The sequence below is a fragment of the Protomyctophum bolini genome (assembly GCF_963924005.1).
Source record: "Protomyctophum bolini genome assembly, chromosome: 17".
Lineage (NCBI taxonomy): Eukaryota > Metazoa > Chordata > Actinopteri > Myctophiformes > Myctophidae > Protomyctophum > Protomyctophum bolini.
Genome location: NC_137878.1, coordinates 19,077,555 through 19,095,346, shown reverse-complemented (window position 1 = coordinate 19,095,346; position 17,792 = coordinate 19,077,555). Strand labels below are relative to the sequence as shown.

The 17,792-nt window shown below is 44.1% G+C and overlaps 2 protein-coding genes across 2 annotated transcripts; one reads left to right on the top strand and one right to left on the bottom strand.

Moving 5' to 3' along the window:
• Positions 1-263: 263 nt before the first annotated feature.
• LOC308331401 (small ribosomal subunit protein eS27) lies at positions 264-2,118 on the top strand. Its single transcript, XM_080786825.1, has 4 exons — positions 264-309; positions 1,177-1,285; positions 1,404-1,514; positions 1,851-2,118. The coding sequence occupies exons 1-4, from the start codon at positions 304-306 to the stop codon at positions 1,877-1,879; spliced, it is 255 nt and encodes an 84-aa protein (XP_080642951.1). The 5' UTR covers positions 264-303; the 3' UTR covers positions 1,880-2,118.
• A 487-nt stretch (positions 2,119-2,605) lies between these two features.
• On the bottom strand, positions 2,606-11,301 carry LOC308331646 (small conductance calcium-activated potassium channel protein 1-like; the record flags this gene model as incomplete). Its single annotated transcript, XM_080787136.1, has 11 exons — positions 11,243-11,301; positions 9,103-10,020; positions 7,889-7,984; positions 6,937-7,227; positions 6,581-6,616; positions 6,104-6,225; positions 5,619-5,760; positions 4,251-4,361; positions 3,785-3,912; positions 3,470-3,539; positions 2,606-2,830 (listed from the first exon to the last, which is right to left on the bottom strand). Exons 2-11 carry the CDS (start codon positions 9,982-9,984, stop codon positions 2,606-2,608), a joined length of 2,103 nt encoding a protein of 700 aa, XP_080643262.1. The 5' UTR covers positions 9,985-10,020; positions 11,243-11,301.
• Positions 11,302-17,792: the final 6,491 nt, after the last annotated feature.

Below are 17,792 nucleotides of genomic sequence, written 5' to 3'. Positions count from 1 at the left end.
GTCCATTATAACCTGCCATGTCCTGTGTTGAAAGTGTAGTAATAATAAAACAAAATATTTCATGTAAGCAGTGTTGTGATTAATTTCTAATTTTCCAAAGTTCTTTGTTGTAAACATAGCTGTCATTTTAAGTAAAAGTTAAAAAAAATTGCATTAAAACATTCGTTTGATTTTGACCTTACAAAAATGTCTGCCCGTTTGGTTTAACAACCCACTTCCGGTCCTGGCTCAAAGGATGCGAGGATATCAGCCCTGCGCTTCCGGTACGGCCTCCTTTTCGGCAACGGCTACTTCCTCGCCAACATGCCAGTGAGTACACGAGCGATAGAAATGTAGAATTTGTATCAACTATTCGAAGTTTTAGTGTCATCTACTGCGCTATATGTGCACATAAAACAATAGCGTTCCGACTGCTGTACACTTTAAGCAAATTGCCCCAGTCCATGTCCCGGTATTATAAATGCAATCTCTGAGCGCACTGGGAGCGCATTGTGATACAAGATGGCTGCGTACATAGCGCAAACATGGAGACAGCTGAATAGCTAATTTAACGAGCCGCAATGTGTTAAAGTTGACAAGTTTCGAAATTGGCAGAGGTCATATTACATTTATTGTAACATTGGCGATTGACTAGTGTGTCCGTTTACACGGTTTAGCTCGTGGATAAAAACTGCGTAGTGCCCCAAATATAGGCCAAAACGTGGTACACTAAAATGATGCTAAACGTTACCGAATCACGGTCCACACTACAACAAAGAGAAATTATAACGTATACCTTGTTATTGACGGATACCAGTCTCTATGAAGTCGACCATGATGATAACATTAAATAATGTAATTTAGGTGCGTGGGTGACCACGAGCACCCTGCAGCTGTCATGCGGTAACCGTAATGGGATATGTGTGTGGGCACGGGAGTGGGCACTGGTCACCTTGGTGTTAAATTGGCTATTTCCTAAATGTAAAAAAATATATATATATGGTCAAACAGTCGCCAATTCAGGTCTTGATATTTCTACAATTGCTACAAAACCTGTAGGCCTATATTCAGTAATTTGAGGCTAAACAAGAAGTTGAAGGATACAATAAAAGCACTTATCGTTCTGGTTAGATTTTAGCCATCAAAACATTAGGTGATCACTGATAGTCCTTTCAATGTCTTTTTTTTACATTTCAGCTCGCAAAAGACTTGCTGCACCCAAGCCCTGAGGAGGAAAAGAGGAGGCATAAGAAGAAAAGACTCGTCCAGAGTCCCAACTCTTACTTTATGGACGTCAAATGTCCAGGTAACCTTTTTAAATGCAATTAATTTACACTTTTGCTGAACACTTAGATGAATTGTGTGGCCATTGGAGCTTCGATTAGCCATTTACAGTCTATGGTGTTTTTTTTGTCATTTTGCAGGTTGCTACAAGATCACTACGGTGTTCAGCCATGCCCAGACGGTGGTGTTGTGTGTGGGCTGCTCCACAGTCCTCTGTCAACCTACTGGAGGCAAAGCACGTCTCACAGAGGGTCAGTATCCGTTTCTGAAACTGTCATTTTCAATGTTCAACACAAGCTATTTCGAAAACTGAAAAACGTGTATGGTGCTGGCTGTCTATGTTGCGGTTTTTCCGGTGTATTATGTTCAACGTTATTGAGTACAGTCAATTTATAGATTACAATCACTTAAACTTGCTAACTTGCTTTTTGTAACGCTGGCATGTAAACAAATCATGTGCATATGACACGTTAAGTGCTACCCTTACATCAGTAGCATTCTATTCACATTCCCCAGTATTTGTCTACTGTTCAGTAATTCCCCTCTTTGTTCTCAGTGATCTGACTGACTCTCATTGTGTCTATCAGGGTGCTCATTCAGGAGAAAGCAGCACTAGCTGTTCTTTGGCCATGAACCGGGAGAGGCGTGGTTGGATTGGTTGATATCAGCATCTTTGACCCCTCAACTTGGTGGTCAATGACACTTCAAGACACAGTGCATCGTTCCGGAACAAGACCAGTTGTAATGCTGATGTATTGACTGGTTTCATTTTGTTCAGATAGATTGATTGTTGCTGTAACTCCACCCTCCAGCCCAGTCTTTCTTAATAAAATAAGTTGTTTTTGGCTAAATTAATGGTGTGTTTTCTTTAACTGTGCTAAATTGGAAGTGATTTTTCTGTTGTACTGAACACTGAAGAATGTGTCTTCAAATCTTTATTGCTTTCATATTGATATAAATTAACAATGGTATTGTCTTTGTACAACTGTACATTACAGCAAAGTAATTTCAGACTTTAAACTTGGCAGTTGGATGTAGTAGTGAAGTAGTCAATTCCATTAGTCCATGATGACACATTCTTTACTTTCCCCCACACATGTCAAGTATCTGGATATGATGGCACAATGTTGAAAGCATTGACCAAAGTCCTGTATGAATAACTGCATAGCTGTTGTAATTTGCACAGATTAATTCAATTCACTATCAAAGACGGTGTTTCTGCTACAGAAAACAAGCCTATATGTTCTGGTATACAATATACCGTTGAGTATTGGAGCCAGGTTCACTGTGCTCCAATTCAGTAGTCTATCTTGAATTCTCTAGGTTGCAAATTACAAACTATCTACCCGTCACCCGCGTTCATGCTAGCATTCTCCACCTCCCTTTCCCTGAGGAGGTGACGGATGGAAGAGTTCTGTGTGGACAGAGTGTTGGAGAGCAGTGGCATCAGGATCCTGAAGCCCTCGCTCAACTCTTCCACATGCTTCTCCAGGCTCTGAATGTGAGAGTACAGGTCCCCACGGCAGCCGTGCACCTCCGACAGAACATCATACATCAAGTTCTGCATCTGAGTGGAACACGTGTTAGTGATGGGGGTTGTAATGATTAAATGGTTGAGGTAATGGTAGTATTGTTTGTGTACTAGGTCAGAGGCCTCATTAATTAATCACCTGAGGGCCACTCTTATCATACATCATCTCATTCTGGCCAGTCACAATTTGCGGTCTCACTTTTGTCTTCAATGTTTGTGTTTACACAAACACTCAAAGTTGGACATAGGAGGGACTAGCGTCCCTCAAAAACTAGCGTGGCAAAAGACCACTAGATCCCGAAGTGGTCCACATACAAGCTCACAATGCATTGTATCAGTGCATTGTGAGCTTGCATAGGCTAAGAAAAGAAAACTTGAAAAAAGGCCAGTACATGCTAAAATGCCAGTATGGAAGTTATTAATGCATGTATGGTTTTAGAAAGAAAACAAGTGTCTTAAGTGTTGATCTAAAATCTGATTAATCAGCAAAAAACATTCAGAGGTGGAGGTAGTACTGTATATGTATAAAATCATTTAATTTGAGGTTAAATTTAAAAGCAAGGGGTAGCAATTGCCCTGGAACCACTAATGACGCTCCTAGTGTAGGTGGGATAGATAAAATACAATGTAAGTCTGTTTTTTTAATTCTTTCTGTGATGACTAATACAGGCTCACCTTGCAGAGGTCAACTAGTGTGTTGGCCTGGTCTGCCAACTTCCTCTTGTCCATCTTAACATTCCGCAAGCTGAAAAGCACACAGGTAGTATTTTATGAAAACTACAGTTTGATTTAGAAAACACAGGACATGATGTTAATTAAGTGCCTAGGGACTCTGCAAGGCAGGGGCGTCCTACTCCCTGAGCCAGGCTTGCACTTGACCTAAGGATCGAAGACTTGAGCACTGTGATGTCGAGACAGCTGGACAGACACTAAATATAGGCTATGTAAGAGGTCAATTTGACAGTTCTGCAATTGCAGAAGTTTCCTTACTGGTGGATGGCCAACAGCAGCTTTCTCTGGTGCCTGCGTACTCTGGACTGATCTCTTTCTTTTGACAGCTTAGTGTGTTTGTAGATAAGCCAAGACTCTCGCAGGACATTTGCTGCTGCAATTTTTATCTGTGGAGGAAAGAAGACATCAAACAAACAGATGTTTTTAGCAGGCTATTGTTGTTTTCTTCATCTATTCTACTGTATTGGCAAAATAGCATAATGGTGAATCATGCAATGCTAGAGTTTCACCAACATCTCTTTTCCATTGCTGTGCTGTACTGAATAAGGGTAAGCTAATGCCACAGGTTAGTTTTATTTTAGGGGAAATATCCATACGCAACCTATTATAAATCAGGCATATATTTGTAGTGTGCATCCTCTAAGATTAGATACCGTATGTATTATCTAATCTATATCAGATATATACTGTATCTATCTGGATAAGGTCAGGTGTGAACCAGTACCTCCTTGGTGATGTGGGAGTCCATCATGAAGTTGTGGACATGCTTCTCTGCTCTGGTCAGCTCCAGTTTCCTGGCAACTACAGCTACAACCAGTACGGTGCAACCGGCTCCCTGTGTGTGTGTGTGTGTGTGTGTGTGTGTGTGTGTGTGTGTGTGTGTGTGTGTGTGTGTGTGTGTGTGAGAGAGATAGAAAGAAAACAGAGAGATGGATGAGAAGAAAACAATGGTTAGAATAGAGGGTATACATTTTGTCCCACGATTTTGTAACCCATTTTTCACCCCATTAATTATCAATTGTCAATTATCTAATATGATCCTTAGCTCTACACACCCTCCGCCAACCTGGGGAATAGAGGGTATGCAGTGCACATGCATAAAGTGAGTGGCAAATTTAGAGGTAAATAAACGTTGTTTAATGTGACTGTCGTTTAATGCTATCAGATAGGACTTTTGGGGCTGTCAAGGCCAGAAAGTAGTTTTTTGCCTCTCAGCTCAGTCTTTAAAAAAAAAAAATAAGTTTTTTATGGAGGGACAGGAAGAGAGGGGAAGGAGAGAGATGGGGGGTGACATGCAGTAAAGGCCGTCGGGATCGGGAGTCGAACCTGCACACTGCCAGACTGGATTACCAGCCAAGGTGCCTGGTATGATGATGATGTCATGCACATACAGTACCCTCTATTGCATTTCATTGTATTTTGTCCTGAGCTAGGTCTTGGGATTATTCTAACTAGAGTTTGCACATGCATCAGTTTCGGTCCTTCGTCTTCGTACGTACCGCCTGTTTCTAAATTGCATGAAAGGATAAGGCAGGAGGCAGCAAATAATCACCTACACACGGAAATATTTGATAGAGAATAGTTCATTGTCTATGGTGGATTTTTATGAAACAAAAACTTTTCAATCTTTTTGTACACCAGCAATGTTGGTGAGTTTAATGTTGTTTAATACAATCAGATAGCAGGACTTTTATGTTTTGATGTATGGGCTGTCAAGGCCAGAAAGTTGTTGCCACTCAGTAGGCGTTCCTGCATAACTTCCAGGTACAATGTAGTCAGGCACATAGCCTCTATAGATAATTAGATATTTACCGCTATATTTCAGTATTAAAGAATTCCAGATATTATTATAATATATAATATAATTTATTTATTATAAATTATAAATTATAGTCAATTTGTCTTTCTGTATTGCTAGCTTGAAAGTAAGCAATGAGCAATACCATAAATGTGGCTTTAGACTGCACTCCTGTGGGCCTCCACTATGCTGTGCTGTCTCCGTCTCTGCTTCCCTTCTATTTAGTTCAATAAAGGGAGAAAAGGTAATTAAGGTGAGTGAAATGGCCCATCTTTTAAATTAAATGATGCCTACCATTATTCCTGTAATAAGACAGATACTGCGACCACAGTAGGTGTGAGGCACCACATCTCCATAACCAATGGACAGGAAGGTGACGGAGACCATCCACAGGGCCTCCATGTAGTTGCTACTCAGGTCCTTGTAGTTGTGGTGTCTACGGGATAAAGAGCTACAGTCTAATAGTCTATTGACCACACATTTTTCACTTGCTATCACTCTACTATTTTGAGTTGGGATTGTTTGCATGTCAATACAGTAAACAGTAACGTTACAGTAGTACATAATAACAGTATGGGCAATGTATTTTGGTAATAAAAGTATGGGCAATGTATTTTTCACTTTTCTTTATACCAATTGAAAGTTGCACAAAGTCAAAGCTAATTATAGTACATAGTGAGTGACTTAACCATACTGGGGTACCCAGAGTAAGCTGGTCTAGTATATACATTGAGAAGTAAAGTATTTCAACTGTATTCCCTCAATATCATATACTGTACCTCTCACAAACATGTAAGCCCCATGCAGCCACTATCCATAGAGAAATGCTGAAAACCATCAGGACAGTGCCAGGGTAGGTGGTCATCAGTGTTTTCCCCACAAAGCGGGTGTTGAAGTGTATCTAGAGATCACATATGACACAATCACTCATGTCCCACTTTTAACAGTGCTATTAGTACCCACTTTTAACTATGCAGTATTTGAGTATATTACCTGGTGTATTATCTTTACATAATACAGAGGAGATGAGGTGAGGGATACGAAAGCCTATTTCAGCTCAACACAACAGGAGGTTTGTTGCAGGGGGAAGGCAAAAGGTCAGTCATTTTCGTCACTCTTAAAAAGCACCAACAGAGGATGGGAGATTACAGGGGGTGGGTTCATCAGGAGGAAGAGAGTGGTAAAACAATAAGGTGGAGGATATACGATAGACAGAGAATGTCCATTCCACGGGAGCAAGAATGTGATGGTCACACCTCGAGATTCAAACCTCTAATGACCGATCGGCCCACCTAGACATACGACATAAAAACATGTAAATACAAGGGTCTTAGTAAAGGAAGATTCCAAACTTCAAGAGTTGAACCCCAGACTAAATAGTGTGCCCAATTTCAAAGTTATTAACTGAAACATGCATCACGCAATGCCGTCCAAAGCCTCATCTTAATGAAGCTCTGCCTTCAAATGTTTAGGTTCTGCAAAACCAAAGAAACTTTGAAAAAGCAGTTCCCAAGACTAAGTATATATATATTTTCCGTTCACATCACACAGTACTGCCCAATGCCGGTGGATTTTAACTTCAACACAGAGCTTGTAAGGGTTGACCTCTGACCTTGTTGAGTGCTCCGATGCTGCGGGAGGCGGTGTCCGTGAAAAGGCGGCTGTGAAGCATCAAGGCGCGGCCCAGTAGATACAGCCTCAGGAACATGGGCAGGGCCAGCACGATCTCCAGCTCCGTCTCGGACAGTGACGAGGACCGCTGGGAGGTCGGCTGGAAGTACGCCAGCAGACCCACTGGGTACGGGTGGACCGCCACCGCAACCAGCTCCAACGCAATCAGCGTCAGCCGCTCTGTCGTCATGGCAATGCGCCAGTCCTCCGCGCCGCTATCAAGAAGGTACAGCTGTGAAATGAGGATGAGGTGATGAATGTTTTTTGTTGGGAAGGATGTTAAGGCTATCTTTACCTACTTGTCTTGCACCCCACCATCCATATTCTAAGGGGGGAACATTAGACAAAAATAGCAGATCTACAAGCTCACAACACATAGCTTTGCGCATAGATCGGATATCTACGCGCCAAATAGTATAGAGCCAACTCAGGTCAGTTCGAAGTCTCTTTACTAAAGAGGGTTTAAGTGTTCTTTAGCATTCATTAGACCTGCTAACACACACACACACACACACACACACACACACACAGGCACACACGTCGTGTAGCACCTGGGCATTGAGACTTGTGTTTGTGATGTTCTCTGTACTGGCCATAAGTCTTGTTCCATTTCAGGTTTGCAGTGGTCACAAGGATTGACGCCATTGTCCGAGGACACGGCAGTGGCCAATGAGGACTGACAGCCGACGTCAGAGGACGTGACAGTAACCAACAACGGCCAAGTTCAGACTATTACAAACCAGCCCGGTGTGAGTACCCTTTGAGAGTTGTGTAGCAATCTGGCATTGAGACATGAGCTTGGTGATAGCTGAGGTACCACTGAGGTTTTGACAACCGGGGACAAGGTTGTTAAAACACACATTTGATCATGAGAATATGAAGACATCTCTTACCTGCACTTCACAGCAGTGATAGGCGATAATGAGGCCCACCAGGATAACGGTAGACAAGCTGATGACTGACTTCAGAGCCAGGGAGTAGACGGAGCTCTGTGGTGAAAACACATGCAGGTGAACGCTCGCTCGCACCGCACACACACGCACGCCCCATACACATGTCAAGGTTATTATTGATTTGCATTTATTTAATCCTTTTTTCAATTAATTCAGTTTTAGTTAGATTCACATGTGGGTTTGCGAGTTTCTTTTTTATTGCTTAAAAAATATTAGTTCTAGCTTAGTTTTTATTTCAGTTTTGTTATTATAATCTGGAGGTTATTTCCCAGTGGGTGGGGGCATGTATGACTCCCACCCCTATGTATGAGTATAGGTATTACACTACAAACACAACTCTTTCTGAAGGCAATTAACTCAATCATATAGAGTTATAGATGTCCCAGTATCAGTAAACAACATCATCAAATGTGACTAAATGAACTGTTATTTTAGTTGTGTAAGTACCGGTACTAAGTACACAATTTTGTTTCAGTTATTCTGTGTTTTAGTCTTTTATTATAGTTTAAATATTTTCCACCTAGCTTTGGTTTGTTTTTAAATTAGTTTTACACACACACACACACACACACACACACACACGCACGCACGCACGCACAAGGACACACACGCATATACACAGACACATGATGTAATGAGTACATCATATACAGTGCCATCGATGGCTGTTTACCATTAGCAAGCAGAATTTATGATAATGAGTATGACATTGTTATCCTATCCTGTATCCTGTTAATCTTCAATCACATGCATTCCATTTAGATAATGCACTTCCTTGATTTAGTGTACATGATATTATGGACATAAATCCTTGCGCAAAAGCTGATAGATGGAAACCCACTGAAATAATTTTCCAGTATGGCATTCTCATAATGAAGGCCAGCTTTATAGTGGAAGACCAAAAACATATCTCTTCTATTTTGTGAGTTTGCTAGATATTTTGAATAGAGATGAGAAAAGATGTCTTGACCCAAAAAAGCAGCTGACAGTAAAAAAATAATTATACGAAATATGTGCCTACGTCAGCAACAACTAAAATATTCTTTGATCTTTGAAAATAATCTTGAGGACCATCACTATCAAAAGGATTAAGTCACCCCCTTTCTGTCTCTTCTGACGAACTGACTGATCCTTGACGCCATGATGGTTCTGACCTTGCTGTAGACACTCCAGGAAAGCTCGATCTCCAGCACCATGACTACCACCCCGAAGAGCCCCGCCGCCAGGGCGCAGTCATTCAGCAGCTGTCTCCTCTGAAACAGGGCTCTTCTGCGGATCAGCCTCCTGCCGATGCCGTGGGTCTGCCAGTACTGGTCATCCTTGTTGCCGTCTTTTGGCTCTAGACTGGGACCGACAGTGGCACTGCTGCCGTACTGGTCTCCTGGCAGCGGGCCCCTGGCCTTGGACAGATCTGGGTGGGAGAGGAGTGTCTCGCTGCCCTGGAGGTCATCGTCTTTGCTGCTGATTATGATCTCCGGATGAGCCCGCCGGTCACGCGACTCCTTCGGAACATTGCCTGATCTCCAGCCCCTGCCGTCTCCGGCAAATCCCCCTTTCGCTTTCTGTTGAGCAAGGTGGGACCTGCGGGACACCATGTAAGGAGCCCCACAGGGTGCCATGGGAATGTCAGTGAAGGAAGTGATGTTCTCCTGTTGCATCCCGTGAACACCTGACTTTTTACATTTGAATAACTGACTACGCTCACCCTGTCCATGATTTAGTTTCTTCCCACCGGGTCTCTTGTCCTTGTGGCTGTCCTTGCCCATGCTTCTGTCCTTGTCTCTCGTCCTGTGCGCTTGAGGTGAGGAGACCGAGACATGATAAAGGTGGCCATTGTATAACGGTGTGGTGGCCATGACCTGTGTTCTGTCCAGCCAGGCTGCATGGTCCGCCCCCGTCTGGACTGTGGGGTGTAGTTCACACTGGGGAGGGCAGGTCGGATGGGGGGGCATCATTCTGGAAGGGAGGAGGGGCCTCTGGTCTTCTACCTCATCTCCATCCGCACTTGACAAGTTCATAGAAGGGGAGGGCTCCATTGTGGAGAATCTTTTATAGGTGATGAGTCGCCAAATCTGTTGTAGTTTTATAGAGGTTGGAGCAGAGAGAGAGAGAGAGAGACAGAGAGAGAGAGAGAGAGAGAGAGAGAGAGAGAGAGAGATACATAGGCTATGGTGAGAGTAAGATGAAGGCTGGCGAGGCAGTGAAACACGGCAAAAGTAAAAAATGATTAAAAAAGCACAGAGACAATGCGCTGCAGTTGGATTCTAATTAATTCATTGGATTGACAGCTTGAATCTAATTAGACTTACCGGTACTTAGAATACAATACATTATCATAAACCTATTACATGATGGTGCCTTTTGATAACTCATACCATTATCATTCTCATGAATATCTGGGATATTTGTACTGTACATGTAGGCTATATGTATATACAAGTATATTCTTCTGTTTACACCCACCTGTTTACACCTTTAAGCCTGTGATGTGACAGCAAATTCTGATACTTGCATTTAAAAAAATATATAGATCATGTTCTGTACAATGGATAATGTCACTTTTTTAGGAACATACTAAAGTGCAATGAAGCTTCTGGCTTGGTCTGAAGCGCCAATGAATACAATTATATTAATTAATACTGTCTATGGTCACACAGGTAGCACGCTCTGACTGTTGCTTCACTAGCGCCTCCTACAGGGTGCACCTGTTCAGCAGCAATCTGAGAACCCATCTGCAACTGAGAACCCAGGGAGTGGAACTGGAACGTTCAGACGTTCCTCAACAAACATTATGCATTATGTCACTTCTCACTGTCCAGTGCAAAGACGTGGCTGCCATGGTGACTCCATGTGCACCAGAGGAGTCTATACCCTCCATAGATCAATAGCAGTAGTCGGGGACAGTAACATGGTAACACAAGGGGGGGTTGGCAATAACTAGTCTCTCAAGACAAAAGAGGGCACTGTTCTTGTTTTTTGACGATTGGTTTCCAGATTGGGAAATTACTAAATTGAGGGGAAAAGAAAGAAAGAAAGAAAGAAATAGTAATGGAACAGAAGGAAGTTATCTTGAAGGAGTTTGTATAAAACCTAATTGACCTCAACATTACTATTAAATATTTATACTCATGCACATTTAATCACAACCACTCCAGGATACAGAAACAGTGGCAGCTCTTGAGTCTTTAGAGCTATATCTTATTTTCTTTCATGTTTTCTTTAAAGGCGTAGAGTATTTGAGTCCCACAGAGCGTGTTGCCTTGCCCAATATTTGTTCTCTCTTGTTGGTCTTACCTTATAAAGTAGAACTCCTCAATCCAGTCTCCAATATCGAACCACTCCACTGTAAGGACGAAAAATCACCTCTGCCTGCTCTGAACCACAGATGACACACACAAGCACATACATACATCCATACATGAACAAACACACACACACACACACACACACACACACACACACACACACACACACACACACACACACACACACACACACACACACACACACACACACACAGATAACCCCTTTTGAAGAAAAAATACTCCCACTCAGATTAAAACAAACAAACAATGCTGTGCATATTGACAGAAAGTGAATTGAACCAAGAACGCCATGAGTCAAATCTCTAGTCTCTCAGTATGATCTTTGCGTCAATCCATTATTATCAGCCACGTCATGACACTGACCCTCCCACGGCTTTAAACAGAGGTTATGAACTCCAATCCGCATAAGGTTGAACGACCATGGATATCCATTGCATTTAAAAGGAATTTATTCCATTGTGTTCCTGCATTTGCTGCATACACATTTGTCCACGGTTATGGTGCGACGTCCTCCTTAAAGCTAGGAGCTTAATGACTGCATACATGCAGATGTTGTGTTATCTGACAGACACAGGACATATCATCCGCCTGCATGTACAAGCGCTTGTCTGTGTGCACCTGTGTAGTATTTCTGAGAATATGTGCATGATTGTACATGCATGTGGATGAATCTGAATGTATGCAGGTGTGTGTGCACCTGAATGCACATGTGTTGTGTGCGTAATGGTAAGTTTGTGTAATAATAGACAACATGACATTATTATATTATATTCAATGTGCTCTTTGCATCAATCAGGAACGGGCGCCTGTGTTCCAAAGAAGGACCCTCTTTAATCTACAGTGACTGATGGCCTTTCAATATCAATTCGGCAGATTAGTATTCGAGATTAATCAAGAAGGCCTGGGGAGTCACAGATCTGATACTTATGAGCTTATGAAATATCAAATATGTCACGCCTTTAACCTATACAATATGCACAGAGAGATGGACAGGGGCAGGGTGGTGTGTGGTGTGTGTGTGTGTGTGTGTGTGTGTGTGTGTGTGTGTGTGTGTGTGTGTGTGTGTGTGTGTGTGTGTGTGTGTGTGTGTGCGTGTGCGTGTGGTTAAAGTCATAACAATGACATTCACCGTTGTTTATCTAAATCCATGTGACAGATGCGGCTCCAGATAACAGTGCTCTGCCACTAAATGGAGGGACCCACCAAGGAGCAGAGAGAGAGAGAGAGAGAGAGAGAGAGAGAGAGAGAGAGAGAGAGAGAGAGAGAGAGAGATGAGAGCTAGCAAGAGACACAGAGAGAGAGAGAGATAGGGAGGGGGGAGGGAGGGAGGGAAGAAGGAAGGAAGAGAGATAAGAGGGGAGGGGGGGATAGGTCAAGCACCACAGACAGGATGGTGCATGGATAAAGAAAGGTTTTAATATAAGCTGAAGACAACATGTACTTATAGGGAGAGGGGGGGGGGTGGAGAGAGAGATATAGGAAGAGGGGGAGAAATGGAGAGGTGGAGGGGGAGTGCAACAGAGGAATGCAACACACACACACACACGCACGCACGCACGCACGCACGCACGCACACACACACACACACACACACACACACACACACACACACACACACACACACACACACACACACACACACACACACACACACACACACACACACACACACACACACACACACACACAGTGCACACACACTCTTTCTGTCATAGAAACAAGCCAGATGTAAAAGTACATTCATTATAACTAAATGTCCCCAGCAACTAGAACATTTAGAGTTTAGACAGATGCTGAGAGGCTCTGGAATCCAGATGCACACACAATACAGCAGAGGCTCGATCAGAGCTTTGCTGCCAGCGACTTTGTTCATTTCTTCAGGGAAAAGAAAATTGACAGCCCAGGTTATAATTAAGCCCTCGACTTAAGAACCGTAAGCAAATTTCATGATTTGAGACCGGTGGGACTAGACTAAACCCGGGTATCCTACTATAAATGCGCCTCGTCTCTGTCTGCGTGTGTGTGTACGGTTGTAATGCACGTAACTCGAGAACCATTTGCCCCACCGACAAATTCGACACACACATTCCACACCCCTACAGGGTATCGACTGTATCGAGTCGGTCGGACCCACGGTTCTCCAGAACCACCACAAAAGGCTCTGGTCAGGTTCTGCCAGTGGGCCTAATCAGCCTAAATCCCCTCACCTGTGCAATTTCCAGCCTCTGCCTCAGCCAATTGATTGCCATGGCAACCCTACACTTGCCAATTGATTACTTAACCAGTCCACTCTACAGACACAGGCAGACATACAGATACAGAGATCTCCATGTAGGACACAGACAGACAGTTAAAATGGGTGGTATGACAACAGGTATTGCATACTAGATCTCCATATACAGTATGGGCACAAAAGGGACACAGACAGATAGTTAAAACAGGTGCTATGACAACGGGTATTATTACTGTAGGTTCCCAAGTTGCATCGTTCCCAAGTAGGCCGGTGGCAACCAGTAACAAATGCCACATTAACTGGTGGCCAATAGCCACCATGCAGATAAAATGCATTGGCATGAAGCCTGCTGGGCTTCAAACTGTCTTTTCTACGCGAAACACTTGTTTTGCTACATAATTACATTACATTCCATTAAAAGAAAGGGATAATCCTCCATCCAATTACCACAGTGTCTGATTGAGAAGAACTGAGTGTCATGCTGTTTGGCTCCTGAATGGCAGCTCATCTCTTGTCAAAGACGTTCACCACAAGCTCAATGTGATGTCCAGAGACAGTCAGCAGACATGCACTGGCTGACAGAACGAGATAGTGATTGACGTGCGTCCTCTGAAGTCTACTCTGAAAACTCACAGAGAAAAGTGGACGTGTGGGCTTTAATTTAGTTTTCTCTTCTTTCTCTCTCCCTCTTTCTCTCTCTCTCTCTCTCTCTCTCTCTCTCTCTCTCTCTTTAGGCGACAGCAAACCCTATTAAGTGAGGGGGCGCTCGTCAGCATGGAGGCGGGGATGCCTGATCCAATCAGGGGAGTAATTAAATGCACACAGCACAGCGGCAGCACACAGACAGATGGCTGCATTGTCAGGGGGCAGCCATCAACTCTCAGTCAAGATAGACAGGAAACTAATGGCACTGGGCCCTACTGGGCACTTTACCACCGCCACCATGCACCACCACTGCTATAACGTTATGCCCACTTGTGCTGATCTTCCTCTCTTGGTAAGACTGTGAAAAGTGGACTGGTTAAGTAATCAATTGGCAGGTGTGGGGATTGCCATGGCAATCAATTGGCTGAGGCAGAGGCTGGAAATTGCACAGGTGAGGGGATTTAGGCTGATTAGACCCACTGGCAGAGCCTTTTGTGGTGGTTCTGGAGACCAGGCACTGCACTCCTTGCGGGGGTGTGGAACACGTGTGTCGAATTTGAAGTCGGTGGGGCAAACGGTTCTCGTTCTTCTTACGTGCATACAACCGTACACACACACACACACACACACACACACACACACACACACACACACACACACACACACACACACACACACACACACACACATTATTGTAGGATGACACGATGGGAACTATGCACAAAAACGAATTTCACCTACTTTTTGAGGGACGCTAGCCCCTCCTATGCCCAGCTTTGTGTGTCTGTGACTCTGTGTACACCCATAGTGATGATTGGCAGAGGGCTTTAAAAGTGATGATGTATGATGATAAGAGGGAGCGCTTCTTGTGGTGGACATTTTTGTCACGGACATACAAAATTTGTATTTAAACAAACGCAAAGAGCTATAGACCTAAATGGCCATTGCAGGTATGTAACTCTGAGAGTGTATACGGCTCCATTTGGTTCCATTTGTGCATTCTCAGAGTTTCAGTGAAAATGAAATGTTTCATCATCATCATCATCAGTACAGTTATGTAGCCCAGATAGGAACAACTGTCCTAGTGGACTCTTAATGTCTCAACCAGTGGTCCGGGGACCACCAGTGGTCCTTGAAGAGGTTCCAGGTGCATCCATCCATCCATCCATCCATTTTTTCAATATGCCCCCCCCCCTTGCCACATGCCCCTGTGCAGCTGCACATAGCGGCGGATGGTAAACCCGGCCCTGATTAGATGATTATCATTGAATGACAGGTTTGGGTAATGAGCTGCACCATGGGCCTCATTCACACGTATCAAACGAATGTTCTGTGCTCTGTCTGTGATTAATGGCTGCCACAATGCAATTCCAATATGGGAGTCACAAACATGTGTTTGATACACAAATGTTTGGTCAAACCATGTGACTTCCATTGGAATTGCATTGTGGCAGCCAGCCACTAATCACAGACAGAGCACAGAACATTCGTTTGATATGTGTGAATGAGGCCTTGTTGTAGCATGTAGGGCAAAACAATACAATAAATACAAACATCCCTTGTCATCGTCAACAATTTATCTCGAGCCTGACTGACGTACTTAATTATGTTTTCATTTGTCTTCTCCCGTCCCGATAATGAACATTCTCATTAGAATCGACTGTCAACACTCATAATCTGCTCCCATTAATTTAGCTCACTTCCCTGAATCCTCCCTCCTGTAATTAGCGCCATCACATCGTCGTCCCCCCTCGCCAACATCACTGTCAGTGGTGCTTAGCTCCAGCTGTTAAACCTGTCCACAATGCAGCCATAAAAGACACCACCAGATGTCACTCGCGCCCCAGTGCTTCCCAATAGGCCCCTATGCATTTATTTACAGTAAATGAGCCGTTATAATTTCTGGTTTTGGCACGATATCAAATCTGCACCGAGTGCATAACAGGACATTCCATTTCCTCTCTTATGTGCCCCGGAGATAGGCGTAAGTTCAATTTAGAGCCTGTACCGAAAGATAACTGCACAGTCTGCACTAGCTGTGAGGTGAGAGCAACAGGACTTTTCCGACGACACATTACAGGCTTACACCATTTATCCTTCCTTGTTCAGCAGCGGCTGGTGTTTTATTCTCCCTATCCTTTAACTGGTGCTTTCGTTTAACCAACCAGTCTCGTTTCTCCGCTCTCCAGCCTGCACGGTGGCACCAGAGCGTGAAACCGCAACTCCAAAACACTGGGGATGTCTGACACGCTCCCTACGAGCAGGGCGATTCCGAAGGGCAGCACCGGTAATAGGGTAATCTATTATACAGTCCCAACGTTTTCTCTTCCTCTTCTCTCCCTCAGTTTCTCCCCGGCTCTGTCCTTGCATCAGCACTTCGCCGTGAGGAGGAATGAGGAGTGGAGTTTAACTATGCACATTCCTGGGCCCTCCTGCAGAGCCCAGCACTTTCTCAATTAGACTGGAGTCCATCTGGTGATGCTGATTCAATGCCTAACACACACTGAGTAAGCTGCCACTGTGTGCCACACACGCTGGTGTGTGCACTGATACACACACAAGCGCACACGTATACACACTTAGCCAGCCCAATTTCTGACTCATTGCTGCGCGCGCACACACACACACACACACACACACACACACACACACACACACATTCTGTCTACTGCTCCAACTGTGTGTGTGTGACCACTTTGATGTTATCACATCTCAGAACAGTGTATGGTATCACTATGCAATTCCTTTGAGCCATGAAGGCCTAGCACCGAAACACACAGAGGAGATCATAACACAAACAGCAGGGGATTTGTGGTGATGGTAAAAGGCATGTACTCTAACTCATGTATCATGTATGAAATGGAAACAACCATGACATCCCATTTCATTATGAGTAGAGACAACACCAGGTTATATCTAATTAAGATAGAGCGCAATAATGTGTGTGTGTGTGTGTGTGTGTGTGTGTGTGTGTGTGTGTGTGTGTGTGTGTGTGTGTGTGTGTGTGTGTGTGTGGATGGATGAATAGTATGTATACGATAGATGGATGGAGATAGATAGATATGGCTTTGTCCTTCCAGCCTCCCTAATGTCTCCATTGCTGACATTTCATAGCTCCCACTATTATCCCTAGCTGGGTAGCCACACCTCCCAGTTAGACAGGGGGACATGATGGGCGGGGAGGGGGTGGGGTAGCTCATGAGCAGCTGACTGAATCAATCTTGCCCCTCCCCTTCACTCACTCACTCACTGCAATCTACTGACAGTGTGCATGTATGGGTGAGAGAGAGAGAGAGAGAGAGAGAGAGAGAGAGAAGGCTCCGTACCCCACTAGCAGCATCTCTCTTTTCTTTCTTGTCCCTCCTTCCCCCCTCCCCTTTCTCTCTCTCTCTCTCTCTCTCTCTCTCTCTCTCTCTCTCACACTCCCCCATTCTGAGAAGCTCATTCATTCATTCCCTCTGCTGCTGCGTGGATGCGGACCAGGACCAGGAGGGGGGATTTCCTGGCTCCTGAATCCAGCCTCATCCTCCAGCCTGCCTCTTCAGCTCCACATACAGTGTCCACGCCACCTCCCTGGTCTCGCACGCACGCACGCACGCACACACACACACACACACACACACACACACACACACACACA

Coding starts and splice junctions, on each gene's coding strand:
- LOC308331401 (XM_080786825.1), top strand. Junction 1,286..1,403: donor TATGGACGTCAAATGTCCAG/GTAACCTTTTTA, acceptor GTCATTTTGCAG/GTTGCTACAAGATCACTACG. Junction 1,515..1,850: donor CAAAGCACGTCTCACAGAGG/GTCAGTATCCGT, acceptor TGTGTCTATCAG/GGTGCTCATTCAGGAGAAAG.